At 40.3% G+C, this 16589-nt stretch overlaps 1 protein-coding gene across 1 annotated transcript in view; it reads left to right on the top strand.

The window, feature by feature from the left end:
* Nucleotides 1-16589, top strand: part of ntm (neurotrimin) — a 148427-nt gene that overhangs the window by 116811 nt on the left and 15027 nt on the right. The window contains exon 3 of the mRNA XM_069668185.1: nt 7445-7570. Within this exon, the coding sequence (XP_069524286.1) occupies nt 7445-7570 (126 nt within the window). The remainder of the gene's footprint in view (nt 1-7444; nt 7571-16589) is intronic.

Below are 16589 nucleotides of genomic sequence, written 5' to 3'. Positions count from 1 at the left end.
AATGGAAGGACATAATTAACTGGTTCAGACTGAAGGGGTGCGCACCACAAATTGATTTTCTCTGTTTCAATTGCACGTGTTTCAGTTTCAAAATCAGCCCTTGTTCTTTGTGATTGTGTTTTTTAATGATGAACAGCCAGGCTTGTGCAATCTTTCACAACCTCTTGTTGCACCACCTGCTTGGTCTGCGTCGTCAGGTATCCCAGCAAGCTTTGTTCAGCCAATCAGCTGCTGAGAGTGATTTTTTTCGCTAGCCAGTTCATAACAGCAAGGAGCCAGTTGCTGTTGCTTACAGATATACTTCTTGGCAGCTTCCCTCCCTTCACCATCCATGCTTGGTTTACATCTGGTGAGAGGCTAGACAACTACATTTAAAAGATCACAAATTTTGCTATGAAATATGTGCAAAACCCACAGGAAGGTCTGTAGGTACGTGGACATGGAAAGGGAGAATTTTGGAGTTACAAAGTGCATCAGAGTCCTTATATACACTTTGACAGCCCCTAGCCCTCACATACTTGGCGAGAACTTCCCTTGAAGTTGGCAAGTCTCTAAGTGTGGAGATTGGGTTTGTGCCATTGGTCAGTTCTACCTCATACACTGATTTCCTTGGCAGTAAGTAGGTGTATGGGGTGTTACAACAGGAGAACTGTGTTTGTATCCAAGTCAGAGACCTGTAATTAACAGAAAAGAGGAACCGTTTTTATGTTACTTTTGGGGACGTTGGATCGAATACAGTCTCAGCTTCAGTAGGCTGAATTAAAGCAAAGGCGTATTTGGTTAGGTTTGTTCAAAAATTCAGCCCCTATTGCTTCTTTACACACTGTTACTGTAGGCTACAGATTTATTTTCAACAGCTAATAGTTCTTTAGGGCCTGAAGGTATCATATATTTTAAGATCATGAGCTAATATATATTTTCAATTAACATACATTTTTTTGGGCTCTTGACTAAGTGCTGATCTGTTAACATTATGCTGACGTGCATGGGGGTCATGGAGGTCGAACCCTGCATGTTGCCACAGTTGACCTTCAACATAGAAGAAGGACATCTTGTCTCATTTCAGAATAACGAGGTCTAACCAGGAGCTGGGGAAGGGTATATTTGACACATCCATTATTAGCATATTGAAGGGAAAGTAAATGAGGACATTCCTTGATTTACATAATGAATTTAAAATATAGTCATGGAATTATTTATAGAGTCTCACTGTTAATATTTAAGTCTTGATACGTTTGGTATGCACGGCTCAATTTGGTTCTTGTTTTAAAAAAAAATGGTGGTGGATTCTCTGGGATGAATTAACAATAAAAAATCATGATTAGGTACATCACTGACCGCACAAACACTATTTAACCATTATTGAACGATAACAATAAGCAGCTTATTTTTTTCTGTATCTTCTATTATGTAAAGCATATTCTGTCTTTCCACAAGAGGTCCTGGCTACTGTAAACTGCAGTGAAGTGTCTCCTCGTAGCAGAAATCACAGCTTCAGGATGAGTGGTCTCGAATCGAGAGAACTTGGCTGTATTGGCTGCAACCTAACATTAATTCCTACATCCAATCAAAGCACTTCTACAAAAGTAGTTTTGCCACTTAAAGACTCAGATTGTTATACGACTCAGACAGCATTGTGTAATGGATCCCCGCAGAGATGGACCTTTAAGTGAAGATAAGATGCTTTGTTTATAACCAGAAACAGCCATGACATCACTCTCTTTTAAGCCGCCAGACTAAAAAACACAAATGTTACCTTCCATATAAGGGGAGTTGTCTGTCTAGAGCTATAACACAAACTAACTTACATTACAATTGAGGCAACAGTGGACCATCAACTCCTGTGTCCTGCAATGTAAAATGTATTTGTCAATGGTTTTGCAGAGGTCCCTCTGTAGGGATCCTTTTTGTGACATCATTGGACAATTTTAATAACAATCAAAGCACAATCATGTACTTTAAGCTGATGTACTGTGATGGATTATGTTACAGTTGTGTCTCAAGTGTAGACAAATGGTTTCAACCAATGACTGTATATATAGATGGACAACACGTCTCCATCTGCTCCCATTGTACGAAAGTGATGCCAAAATAGCCCCTGTCATAGGCGCTCCCATCCAGCGATGGTGACGTCAATTGGAGCCAGAGACTGCGCTGTAGAGATCGGCGGGTGAAGCTACCGTAGCCACTTCTGCTAACCAAAACACGCACTTAACTTACCGAAAAAACAGGATCCCGCACGGGGGCGTGTTTAACAGCAGAACAGCTTCTTTGTGTTGGTCTGAGGTTAACATGCAAAGGTATGGAAACTTCAATGACTGTAGTGATTGTTTTTGTTACGTTTCCTCTCGCCGATCGTCCTCCACTCTGCTAATCTGGAACAGTTCAGCTGCAGGAGCCGTATTTGTCAACAGAGCTGTCAATCATCCTTTTCACAGCATCACATAACTAATTAAAAGTAAACTTGTCAGAAAAATGAACACTTGGACGTAAATCAGCATGATAATAACTAGCTATAATGACAGAAACCATGTTTGAGAAAAATGTTTTTGACGTGTATTTTGATTTTATAGTTTGACCCATGTCCCATCTGTTAACATGGAGGAGGCGAGCTTTATGATCTATACTGCAGCCAGTCAGTAGGGGGCAATAGAGAGGGTTTGGCTTCACTTTTAGGGAGCTGTCATGTCATCCATCTTTTTAAACAGTCTATGGTTTCAACCTACTTATTATTTGCACACAAAACATGTAAAATAGGGCCCAGGTTCAAGGATAACATAATTCAGAATGTTATCTGTTAGTACTTTTAAGATTACAAGCATTAAAGTTAGCTTTAATTTTGTATCTCTTTGATCTTAATATAAAAGCTTTTCAGTCATTCCTTTGAGTGATCTCTGAAGATGAAGGCTGTGATCCACAAATGCAAGTTTTCACACCTCACTGTAACCACCTCTGTTCACCTTGGAGCAACGTTCTCACTGGAGTTTATTATATCTTTCCTGAACAAAGTGTGTTTCATTATAGATCTATTCCTTTTCTTGTTCGAGACAATGCTCTCTGCACTCCTTTCAAACTGCTGTATAAAGTCTAGCACTGTTGCCTCAATTCTGGGTTTTATTTATAATGCTTTAGAAAATATTTCTCTGCTGGGCTCTGACATGCAAACAATGTGACCTCGGAAATGAAACCCTTGGTTGCTGACTGATGGCAACTCCTAAGCACCTGCTGAACTCTTCTACACAGTGCCATCACGGTCATATACTGTGGATACTGGTCCATTTACAACATGGGTTGATTAAGCAGACCACCTTGAGGAAAAGACTAGACAAAAAAGTTTGCATTCACAGAGCATTATCAAAACTTAATGGGATGTTGTCAAAGGTTCTTTTTCGCCCCTTTTCATTTTGACATTATCTTCAGACAGAACTAGCTTTGCTATTGATCATGCTTGGACAAGCTTTTAACATGTAACACGTTTTGATAACAGAAAAAAAGGCAATACATTTTTTTTTAACGTCTAAATGATTTTTGGCCATTTTAGTGCAGTGGACACAAGCTAGCAATAAAATACTGGCATGTTTAATAAGAAATAGAAGTGATCTCTTGGTTTCAAAAGTGAAGCGAATGTAATGTGGAAGTATCTTTTTTTCAGCTTCTGGAAGCCACTCCACTGACTGACAAAGAAAGAATGTTAATATGAAATCTACCTGAAAATGGCTCTACTTATCACTACTTGTTAATGAGTTCATGGTCTTAATTTCTAGGTTGAATTCTTCGTCAATACAGCAGGATGTTCATTTGGTAAATTATGGTCCCATTTAGAGTAAAATAGAAGATAAACCAGGGAAAGCTTTAGGTTGTGGCTAGTCGCTATACCAAGGCTAGGATAAGAGGTGTAATCAGAATCAGAATGTAATGTAATGTAATATGTTGCAATGGGTATCCATCCCCTAGACCATGTCTGGCTCCATATTTACAACCAGGCCACGGGCAACAGTAGTCAACAAACCATTGGTTGATGTCATGGTGGCTTGGTCCATTTCCTATATACCCGCCTAAGACCCAAGCTTTTGTTTGGTATGCATTTTTAATTTCTCCTACCTTTTGGGGATTAATAGGACATAATAAGTATAAAACCTAAGAATTGTCTTTGTGTTACATTGAAAAAGTCCCACTGTCCTCATGTGAGTACCTTGTCGTAACGGTGTTGTAGCTTGTTGCTATTGATAAAATTAGTCAAATTTGTCTGCCATATCAAGCTACAACTGTTAATACACATTAAATAAACAAGTTTCAATCATAAAATCTGAAGAGGTTTTGTACCTGGTTGAGTTTTCTGTAGAGACCGACTGTAACATATTTTGGTTGGGATCACGGCCATCTTGAATGTACACTGATCAGTGTAATTTGCTTTTGTGACCACAGGGTGGTGGACAAAGTGTCCATGTATTAGACGGGTCTAAGTTTTGCAGAATTAAATATTATGGTGCTGTGAAGCCAAAATGTAATGTCCCCATATGAGGATGCAGGGTCTCAGGATTCGCCACCATTCGCTAACCATTTGATTCACCACCAGTGACACAACCCTTTTTTTTGGGGCCATCTTTGCCTTAATTTATAGGACAGCTGAAGAGGGACAGGAAGTACGGAGAGGAGAGAGTGGTGGATGACATGCAGTAAAGGGCTGAGGATGGGAGTCGAACCTGCGGCCACTGTGTCAAGGACTGTAGCCTCTGCATATGGGGCGCCTGCTCTACCCACTGAGCTAAACCAGCGCCCTAAGTGATACAACCTTTATCATGTAGACATAATCACACACTAACCTGTGACGATAATAACCTGGGTCCCTCTTCCAGTTGTGATATGAATCCTGCCATCCTGAGCTCAGGGTAAAAAGGAAACTTACCTACGTCACTCTTCATGTGAGAGTTACGTAGATTAGAAAGTGTTTACTCGTCCCTGAGCTTCATAGAAGCAGTCATGAATTCTAACCAGTTGCATAGATCTCATTATCACTGGGAGGACCATATATCACTCTGTGTTTAATGGATGCAGAGCTCTGTAACAAAAAGCTTTATTTACCACAGGGAATTAAAAAATTGCTCTCACAAGCAGAGTGAATTAAACATGACAGTGACTCCATTTTCATATAAACATGATTTCAGTTTATTGATTTGTGTGCTGCAGAAGATGAGACTGAGTTTACAATGTTTACAGGAAATCTGCTTTGTTCATATCTTAAGGTGCTGGGGTGAAGTGATTGCATTATTCATTACAAACTGTTTTGCATTTGTCACTGAGAAACGCAGTGAGGATTGTCTCATGAATGAATGTGTTTTACTTTCCTCTGTTCTTGTCAAATTTTAACCGCACTTCCTGACTGTGAATAATTCCTCCACTTACACATGACAAACACTAATAACTGATTCTTCAAATTGCATGAAATAACTTGTGCAGCAGAATGCCAAAACTGAGTTTGTGCTGCAAAGAGGAACAAGCTCCCAGAACCCCTGAGCTCCCTCTCCATCACCTCCTCTCTACACGTGAGCAGCACACTGAAGCTGTAGTCTGTGTTTACAATGGAAAAGTAGACTCAGATGTTGACAAAGCAGCTTCTACAAATGAAATCAAAAATACAGTTTCTTTTTTTTTTTTCTCTTTAAATAAGTTGTAAAGCAGACATTTCAAACTATTTCATCACATAATCTGGAATATACATATTTAGTTTGTTTGTTAAAGGCAGTATTAAAAAAAAAATGTTTTGGTTTTTTTTTGGAATAAATTAAAAATCATCTTAACTAAATATATATATGCATAATTGAAATCAAATCCAATCATCACCAAGATGATATCACCATACCAGTTTGGTTAATCAGTCGGTGCACTGCAAGAGACAATGGGTCCATAGTTAGCATGGTGTCATGCCGGCAATCCAATTTGTAAAACTACATTTCTGTTGACTGTCTGAGCAAATAATTCAACCTTCCTTGACATGCATGTTCCCTTTACAGGTTACGCTTAAAGTATGTGGATCCTTCATTTACCATATTGATAGTGTCTTTTTATTCATGCCGAGGTCAGACCAAAAATGATGTACATTTTTCCTATACGTTGCATGCATGGTTTGGCTTATTTTTCTTTACTTGTATTGTTAAACACGGCAAGCAAATGTACACACTTCCTAGAAGGAAACCCAACACGTGGTGTCTGGCTTCACCAGAAGCTGACCACTCTAAACTCTCAAACTTCAAGTAAACTGCCATAAACTTAATCCAGTCTGGTACTTGTGTTTTTACCCACACCATCCCGGCCACAGCCATCACCAGAGTCACAAACTATTTTTCAGTCATGGTAGTAGAAGACAACAGGTTAGCTAACATTTTTAAATGGAATTCTGTGCAGCTAGCATTAGCGGTTGGTCTTACCTGTACATGTTTTGAGACCTTGAATAATGACATTTTCACAACCTGAAGGTAGTACTTGCACTGTACTGCCATGTTGCTCCCATTTCCACCCAGTGAAAGCATTTTTTCACCACAGGCCATGGCAACCAGAGACTGTTGATGGCAACTTTGAGGAGCGGTGTTGTGAGACTGTCCTGAAGTGTCGTAACGTGTGCGTGCAGTTGCATGGTTTTATCAGAAACCAGAGATGGTTTAGCAAGGAGACACCAGATGTTATAGAGCATCTTTGGCATTATATCATCTTCATTTTAAAATTGTGATCCTGCTAGTAATTACCTTTTTTTTCTGTAACTGTAACAGAACACAGTTGCCTTTTTTTGTATCGTAATTATGTAACACCGTAACTTGTATTCCGGTACTCCTGAAGCCAGACCAGTGGCCAGTTTGATCATGGCTGATCAGTTTGGCTTGGTTCATTTAGGCTTGGTTACAGCTGCAGTAGAAGAAAGACTAAGAAAGTCATATGTTTTTTATGTATGATGTTTTTTACAGTGGGGTGAACACAAATACAGATTTAGCTGTAATTGCATCGCAAAATATGGTTTGAAAGGATGCAAAAAGACCTTAATAATGATGCATATTTGTAAAAAGACTAAATTCATGCTTCCAAGATCCGTCTGCAAGAGAGATGACCAATCATCTTAAAAAAATGACTGTTCTGATAATGTATGGATTGACCATTTCTGATTCAACATCAGAGAAAACCTCAAAGCTTGCCTGAAGCAAGTTCATATGTATTTGCGTCGTCACGTTGGCTCTGTTTTGGCCTGAGCAAAACTTTAAACTTCCCCTGCCTGTTCATGCCATGTCTGTCAAAATCCATACAACCAGTTTGTAACAATCAAAACTCACCCAATGTTGTACTATTGAGAAACCCTCTACAATGTTCTTCATGTAAGATATATAACTTCCCACAACAACTGAAATGAACAAACCTGCTCCCCTTTATTAATTTACACTTCTGCCATTTGCTTTCACAGTACCACCAAAAATCATCAACCTGTCGAGAGATATTATTGTAAACGAAGGCTCCAACGTCACCCTGATGTGCCAGGCCAATGGTAAACCAGAGCCTTCCATCAGCTGGAAACTCATCTCCTCCTCAGGTAACTTGTTTGTCTGTGAATACAAACATCAGCTGCTACTTCCTCTTCCTCACCTTCCTCCCCTCTCTCTCTTCCTCTCACCCCTTTGTGATTATCGCCTCATCTTTGACTTTGTGTGACCCCCGGTGGATTTCACGCTTCACTTATTTCCCATCATTACGTGTTCCCAGATCATCATTACAACGTAATTGTTCACAGGAAAATAAACTGACCCTGTTGTTATTGGACTAATTAATTAGGATAATAGGATGGATGTAAATGTTGTGGAGGCCATTTGAATGACAGGATTCATGCAGAAAACATTAGCACAGTGTGGAGCATTATGAATATATACAAGCATGCCTCAGCAAGCATGCTTATATATATATATATGTAGTAATTATTCTTTACTGAAGACTGAAGGAAACAAAGTGTTAGCTGCTAGTGTCCTTGCTTCCCTTCATCAGGCAGTATGTCTGCCTTCATAATGAATTACATTTAAAGCCACTGCTTTTGTGCTTCATCTGTGCTGCTCTTTGTGCTGAAGTAGGGATCAGGGAATTGAATTGTTAATGACACAAGTGTGGCTGACCTGTCTGTAAGGAGATAAGCAGGGAGAGAGGGCATTACTAGACTCCTAATTGTGAAACGCTGCATGCTTTGTAACATCTGTTGTGATTGTTCAGGATGTGAAGAAGAGACTGGGGAAGCTTTCACTAGTGTTGTTGGACTGCTTAGTTGACTTTTCATAATGCTACTGGAAATGCAAGCCCACAATAGCCCATTTATATGTAATAAAGGGTCTTATGTGCATAATAGTAAGCCTTTAAAAAGCATTATATTCCAATCAGAATAAAATTAAAATATTAACCCTTCATTTTCTGATCTTTCCTTATGTTGGGTTTAAATTGGGCATGCTAAGTCGTGTAATATTGTGATATTGTACTGTGTAAATTTTGCAATTATTATGGCGAATGAGTCATTGGAAAAGTAAAACAGCAGAGAATCGGCTGTTCGGCACCTAGTTTTAGCTAAATCCACAAGTGATAACGGCCGCAGTTGATTTAGGTAAGCTGCAATTACTGTGGTTGCAGGAGTTTAATGCAGGTTGTTAATGATCTGTTTTTGGTGGCTGGTGTTTAGTTTCAGTGTCAGAGTTCTTAATTAGACCCAACTTAAAATATTCTTGAAGATCTCAGTTTCGTTTTCTTTGGTGGCACCTATGGCGATAAACGGTAATTGTGGGAGCATACTTCCCAGATATCCAGACAGTGTCGCCTGTGTGACGTCCACGGTTGGCTCCGGTTGTTGTAACTCTTGATTTTCCTGGCTGACGGTCGCTTTCCTTTTCAGACTGTTTGCCTTCATCTTTTTCTTTGGATTTTCACTTATTTTTGAAGTTGTATCTGTAGTCATCCATCTTTTCTTTGTTTGTTCAACCATAGTAGATTATTGTTTACTCGCAACACTTGCAGAGACCGGAAAAGCAGCCGCTTAGCTCCGCCCACCCTCTCTGGCAGACCAATCACTGCTGGCTGATGGAAAACGCGTCACTAACTGGGCACCGCTTGTGATTTTTTCCACGAAAGTCGCTGCAGACACCCAGTCTGTAATACTGCAAATACAAAGGCTTTCATCAGCGGGCCATAGGCTCAGTCACCATTGTGTTACCTCATTTGGCGATAGATAGTGAATTAACAGACATTTATTAAAAGGAAAATCTTCAAGATTATCACTTTAATATCATATGGGCAGTTTTACTACTTCAAGCCAAATTTCCAAAAGGCAGCAGTGGCCCTGCTACCTGTCTCACTGCTACCCGTGTAAAAGAGTGGATAGTCAGGTGACTCTGATATCTTCTAAAATACTGACACTTTTTGTATCAAACAAACAAAATACATCCTCCTTATTAACCTGACACCCCCTCCACCTCAAACCCTCACTCCTGTAATGAGGGAGCGTAGGGGCAGAGGGATTGTTCACTTGAATATTGTCTTGTCTGCCTGATTCATCGATCCTTTATCTGACTGAGGTTTATGCCAGTAACAATCTATGGCCAAACCATGGCTCTGAAATATCAGAGACCAACTGTTCTGTGTATTCTTTAAAGCCATAAATAATGTTGAATGATCTCATCTTTTGGATGTCCATACAAAATGCCATTTTGAGTTCATTGCATTGAATGTGTGACAACACCTGCTGCGGTACTTTGGCGTAAAGGTGCAAAATGTTATTGATCGATGGAGTGTCTACCAGCAGGGAGTCACAGGAGGGTGGGCCGCTGACTCAATGAAAGGTGGTGATGAATTCGCTCTCTCCAGAATTTTGGCTTGCATCTTTATGAAGATAAAAAGAGCATTAGTTTGTGCATTAGACACCCTCAGCTCTCGCTGTATTCATCATGGTTCACCTCAAACCTTCACCTTCATCAGACTGGTGCCAACAGATAAAAGACTCAAATGCAGACTCTGGACAGAGAAGCAGAATCAAAACATTTAACTGGAGGCAGGGTAGTTAAGGCCAAGGAAGCTAAATCACAAGGCGGAGTCTAAGTCAGAAAACAGAAAGCAGAAAGAGGGTCTAAACAGCCGAGATGAACCGCTACAGACATTAAGAGAACCAGGACTAAACACACTGGGGGAGTAAGGAGGATGAGGGACAAGTAAAACTACTGAGGCAGGTGAAACTGATCTAGACAGGGGCAGATAATTACACGCAGGCACAAAAGCAGGAAGTGAAGGTGTCTGAAATGAAAAAATGATAATTTTACCAAAATAAACCGGAGATAACTGAAAACAGGAACCATATGAAAATGTTACCTGATCAGCCGACCAGGATGTAACAACTTTACTACTTTACTTGTCTGTTTGTGACTTTTCATGTTTCATAGTTTTCATTTATTAAATATCAATCTCGGACTTGGCCAACTTTTCAGGGCTTCCAGTGTAGCCAGCATTCAGAGATAAAGCACTTCTGGCCAAGACTTCCTTTTATGTGCGGTGCATTGTTTACAGTCCGGTCCTGCCGTGTTCACATGGATGGCCATGGATTACATTCTGCCTCTTTTGCCTGCCATATGGCCTGTTGTGAGTGGTCAATACTACTCGGACTACAGACGCACTACAAACAGAAACCAGAACACTTCCAATACCGATATCCTGTCCCGGCCTACAGATTAAATGTATACTCATCATATGGAAGCTAATATTACATTTGATGTGTTACTGTTGTGCATTCCAGGTGGTTAGCTGTTTTTAACAAGTGTCCCACAAAAACTCAAATTTTAAACAAGTCCACCTTTTTATATTAGTTGGCATTAAAAACCCCCTCCAGTGAAAATCCAGAGTTTAACCTTGTAAACATCTCCATGCGGTGTTCTTCATGTGCTACAAGACATATCAGGGACAACATCAGCAGTCATCTTTAATCTTTGGTGTACCAAGGACAGGCTGAACAACACGTCACAAATCTAAGGAACCAGTCCCGCAAATGGACGATGACGCTATGCATATTATATGTGTAACCTATGGCAACCACTTCCACGATGCACGAGCTAGCTGTAACGGTCATTGTAATTTTTGCAAACTCACTACTGACTACTAACGTTAACGTTACTACCACTAATTACTAAATTTCAAGCTCACCAAGTTTCAACAAGTTGCCACTAAACGATGGCAGAGACATGTTTTGTTTTTGAGACGTAGGGGTTGGTTGGAATTTTGCAAAGTGGGCGGGGACTATCCAGATTGGGGGATTTTTAATGAGGGAGAAGGAGGAGATGTCTTGGGAGGATTTTTACAAGGTAATCAAAGGTATTTTGCAAAAAAAAACATATCAGACACAATTTATTATTTCAAGCAGAGCTTTATATATGTCTTAGAACATGACTGGAGCTGGTCTTTAAAACAGCCATGGCTCTCTAGTTCTCTGCAAACATTTAGAGCTCAAGTTTAGTAGTGTAACCGACTAAATTTTGTATTTCTGATGGACTTAATCAATGATCTGAGCAGTGGTTCAATAATTTCTCACTTATGTTTAACTGCTGTCAGTAGAATTATGTCAGTTTTTCTAATTCATATTGCATTAGTTAGAAATGTAATGACTGTGCCGAAAGAACAGCAGGAGCAGAGCAAGAAACTGTGAGTAGTTCTCTGTTAGCAAGAAAAAATAAGATCAATATGAATACAACAGAACATTGCATAAACAACTTGCCATTGCGGGAGGATATCAATTTGATGTCTACAGAAAATGACAACAGTTAATGATTATATTAATTTAACATGGCCTTTAATTTCTCCATTTCATTGCTCAGAAAAAGCTGCAAGTAAAATAAAAGGAGCGCCTAATTAGCAAAGTCTGCTCATTTGTTTTCTTTCTTGCCAAACAGTAGCCTTTAAAGGCAACGGAGGACATGTATCCCATTTCAATATGATCATGAGCTTGAGTGGACTGGTGCACGTTAAAAAGGTTTCACAGGAGAGCGTAATTTTGACTCTTAATTAGGCAGATAGTGAATTAGAGGAGACAGGTCTTACAGAATTGACTGTAGGGTCAGAGGGGGGCGTGGGACCAAACCACTCTGCTAACTCTGGAGCGGTCTCTCATTAAATAAATCCAGCAGCTGGTTTCACTGATGATTACACTTCCTGTCTCTGCTGTGAACATTTTCCTGTCACAACTCCTAAAGGTAAAGTCTATTATATGAAGTAATTTTGATGGAGGAGGACGTTGACATGTGTGTATGTATATGTGATAGTGAAATACACATTTGCACTCATGAATAAAATAATCCCACAGGATTCGTGTCCGGTGCGTTCCGTCTGTGCCGCGGTTCTGGTCTGTCAGACGGCACGAGCCCTCACCCACAGGAAGTGCTGTGGAATCACGAGCATTGACTTGAATGGGCACTATCGACTCCGGGGGTTGTGGCGCACACGGAACGCACCGGAGACACATCTTGTGGAATTTGAGCATGCACACGATGCGACTTAGTGAGCAATGATCTGCTGGAAACATGAGACATAGCCTCTTTCACAGATCATCTTGTACAGAGGAGTTAAGTTTGTCAATGCCCCAAATTTGCATAAATTTGATCCCTGAAAAAGGAATAGTCTTGAATTCTAAATCTTAATTGTATACGCCATTGCTTAAAATACCTTCTGATCATTTGCAATTTTAGTTGCTCAATCGTTAGCAGTTGACGCCGATGGGATCCGGGATGTCATTACGGCGCATTACATTCCGCCTGCTTTTGGTCTCCACACTGACTGTTTTTCCTGCACACGCTGCAGCCTGCTGGTACGTAATTGGTCATCCCTAAAATCCACGTTCCTGCCTACAGATGCTACATTTCTATGTACAATCTGTAAATAGAGATTAGTATGACCCTAATTATTAATGTAAATGGCAGTCTCTCCAATAGATACGTGCGTATAGCAAATTGGGAGATGTATTCATATCTTCATGAGAGATATTCACATACTTTTGTAATTCCACTTAACTTCTATCTTTTGGGTCATGTATCGGTGGAGAATTACTATGCATTGATGCGCTGTGAGATACAGCAGCTGTAGTAGAGATGTATGTGTGTGTGTGTGTGTGTGTGTGTGTGTGTGTGTGTGTGTGTGTGTGTGTGCGCGCGCGCGCACGTGTATTTTTGCATCATTTTGTTGCTACACTTCCACTGACTCTGAGCTTTTGTGTCACACCAAACTGATTGAGAATCTTTATGTAAAACAAGCATTTTTCAGAGCAGCAGCTCAGTTCAAGGGCATTCTTTATTCTGTGCTCATCTCAGCACTCTCTGTGATCAAAGTGTGTGTCGCGGCTGGTGGCTTGTGTTTATTTATCTGTTTAAAATCAATATCTGAGAAAGTACATTGGAATTCATAGTGAAGATCTTTCTTCGCAGGAACCAAGAAAACTACAATTCAGCGATGTCTATTGGCTTTTAGTTAAATGTGGAATGAAAATGTAAATATATGAGCTTGAGAAGCTGTCGTTTAGATTTTCCTCGTGCAAGATGAAAGGCAACAGTGACTCAGGCTTTTTTTCCCCCTCTCATATTCTTCAATCTCTGTGTGATGAATTCTAGCTGCAATTTTTGTGTTACCTTTTTCCTATCAGTTTCCTCCCCAGTATTCGACTGAGGGGCAGCTGAGCAGTGACAGTTGTCCCTCTGACTCAGACAGAGAGCAGCAGAGCAGAGCAGGAAATGTCCCAGTACTCACTGGAGTCCAAACTTGTGTTCCAGTATCTCCCAGCTGCAGAGCAATTGTCCTGCAGCCCCGAGGCCTTTCACTGTGAGCCCTGCTACTGCAAACACTCAGGGGCGTTAGAAAGACTAAATTAAATAAATAAAGACCCTCTGTGTGTGTATGTGTGTGTGTGTGTGTGTGCGTGTGTGTGTGTGTGTGCGTGTGTGTGTGTGTAAAGATTGATGATTTCTGGCTGAGGCCGGGGCCCTCACACAGCAGTGACCCGCCTCTCCCCTCACCTTTGATAGATAGATGGCTTTAGGGGCTTGTGGCGGATCAAAAGAGATCCTCAGTATCTCCCACAGACTGCACAACCTGACTGCAAAGTTAGTCAGCCCGGGCAGCCAGCCGACGCCCCGGTGCATTAAGGCAGCCAAAATGAACATGTACATGATTGAACCTGGCCCAGGAGCAGGAAAAAGTTTTTCCAGAATCGCTCAGGCCGGGGTGCTCGAACGATCCTTTTCAAGTTGGAGATGATGGAGTCGGTAAATGTGACAGATTGGCGCCTTTTTGACCCCCGCAAGGGTGAAAAAAAACCTAAATACTGCAATACAGTATTTAGTATTTAAGATGTTCAGGTCAACTGTGGCCACTGCTTAGTTTCTGTCTTAGTCTAATAATGAAAATGCGTTTAACTTTCAGTTTAGATTATTTTTCATTCTCATGGATTTTTTATTGTTATGCCTTATAGCATTACAATTACTGCACAAGCAGAAACACACACAGAAAGAGCAGTGAGATGTAATGTATCATTTTTACTTGTGGCATCACTATTGCAGTATTACTTAACCCAATGAAAAACTGACTTCTCACAAGCCCCTTTGGAAGATTTTTTGTTTACATATTCCTGGGTTAATTGGTCCTTAATAAAAACTAAAATTGCCAGAGCATTGAGTGTTTTTGCAGCATAAAGTTAAAGTGATCGTTCAGATTATTTGAAGTGGAGTTGTATGAGGTACTTATCAATAGTAAGTGTCCTACGTACAGTAGATAACAGTCAGCACGGCCCCTGTTAGGAGAAGCCAGCCGGGGGTTCCTACACAGGAGCTAAGCTAAGCACCGCTGCTGGAGTGTTGATGTTGACATTCAGCGGAGCAAGCCAACGCTGTCTAACACCATTGTCACTCAACAGAACTCGGTGTAATCTATGAGGTAACCAGGACACTCTTTGTTTGAACACGGGGAATAAAAACAAGCGAGCACCACCTGTGATATCTTCAGAAAAATAAAGTTAGATTTCAGTCTGTGCTAGCCGCTGCACTTTCTGACACAAACAGCTGACATATGGCAAAAACACTTCAGAGCATGCATCGGAAAACAATATCCTCTTGTCCCCACCGTAAAAGGCACTTTGTCCTTTTCCATAATATTGTATTTTATTTTATTTGTTGTCTCTTCTACAAACCGCTGACCCAAACAGCTGATCTGATACCGTGCGCTGCAGGCGTAGGTATACAGGGCCGTTGTGCAGAGTAAGACATAGTTCCGAGGGAAGGGGCTGTCTGATTTCAATGTGAAGCAGTGACAAAAAACTAAAATACAGCATATACTGAAACTGAAATGTTTGTTTTAGGGCTGTCAAAGTTAACGCGTTAATAACGCCTTAACGCACATTCCATCAAACGCCACTAATTATTTTAACGTGCGATTAACACATGCACGTTCTATTATTATGACCCTCCGCCCTGTAGTTTAAGAAATCAGGAAGTGATGCAGCCGCAATGTTGTGGATAGCATGCAGAAACAAACCTCCGTGAGCAGAAATGGATAAAGAAAAGGGTCTTTTAAATGACAAGGTCAGCCTCAAAGCCCTGCTAGATGGTTCTCTGGACAAGACAAAAGTTATTTGTATTTACTGTCGATGTGAACGGAGTTACCACCGGCAGTGTTTCCGCTACATACATTTTGCCGCAGCGCCGTTTGTGAATTAAGGTGAAGAAGAGAGTACAATTAAACTGTGGAAGTAAGAAATAAGCATCTAGAAAGAGGGTTATCCAGACTGAGTAAGTCTACATGTGATGTGCTTCTTACAGAAATCATTGATATATGTGATGATTGCCATGTTCTGCTTTCAGCATATTTTTTGAGAATGTAGTACCTTTAAGGTTGTTCTGTAGAATATTCTGGACAGTATTTGTCATTGTTTTGGAATGTTGCAATAAAAATAAACATACATTTGCATAAAGGAAGCATATTTGTCCATTCCCATGTCGATACGCTGGAGGACGCTAAGAGGATTAAAAACTTCAAAAATTATCTCTTTAAGGTACATTTACAACATGTAAAAAATATGTGATTAATTTGCAATTATTGGCAAGTTAACTATGGACAACCATGCGATTAATCCCGATTAAGTATTTTAATCGATTGACAGCTCTAGTTTGTTTATACGTAGGACGTTTATAAGTGGCTAAAGAATGTGGTACTACTAATTACCTTCGGTGTACCAGCTTCTCCTACCAGGATCTGTGCTAACTGTTATCTACTGTATGTAGTACACTTACTATGGATAAGGACCTCATACAACCCCACTTAAACAAACCGAACTGTCCCTTTCAACAGTGGTGATAACGGGTCAGAAGCAGGGATCTGGTGCCAGGAGATCACAGTTTGCATAACTATGTGTAAAATGATGTGAAATAAAACCTATAACTTAAAAGCATTTAGGTCAATACACATTTTAGGGACATGAAACATTTGACAGCAAAGAAATTACATCACAATAAGCAAACATATGTAGACACTGTATTTCTATAACGGATAAAACTGTGAAAATGCCT

This window comes from Semicossyphus pulcher, unplaced genomic scaffold (assembly GCF_022749685.1).
Source record: "Semicossyphus pulcher isolate SPU_LCO1_2020_fin unplaced genomic scaffold, fSemPul1.0.p SCAF_10, whole genome shotgun sequence".
In the NCBI taxonomy this organism is placed as follows: Eukaryota; Metazoa; Chordata; class Actinopteri; order Labriformes; family Labridae; genus Semicossyphus; species Semicossyphus pulcher.
The sequence above is the reverse complement of the archived record's forward strand: the minus strand, read 5'-3'. Positions and strand labels throughout refer to the sequence as shown.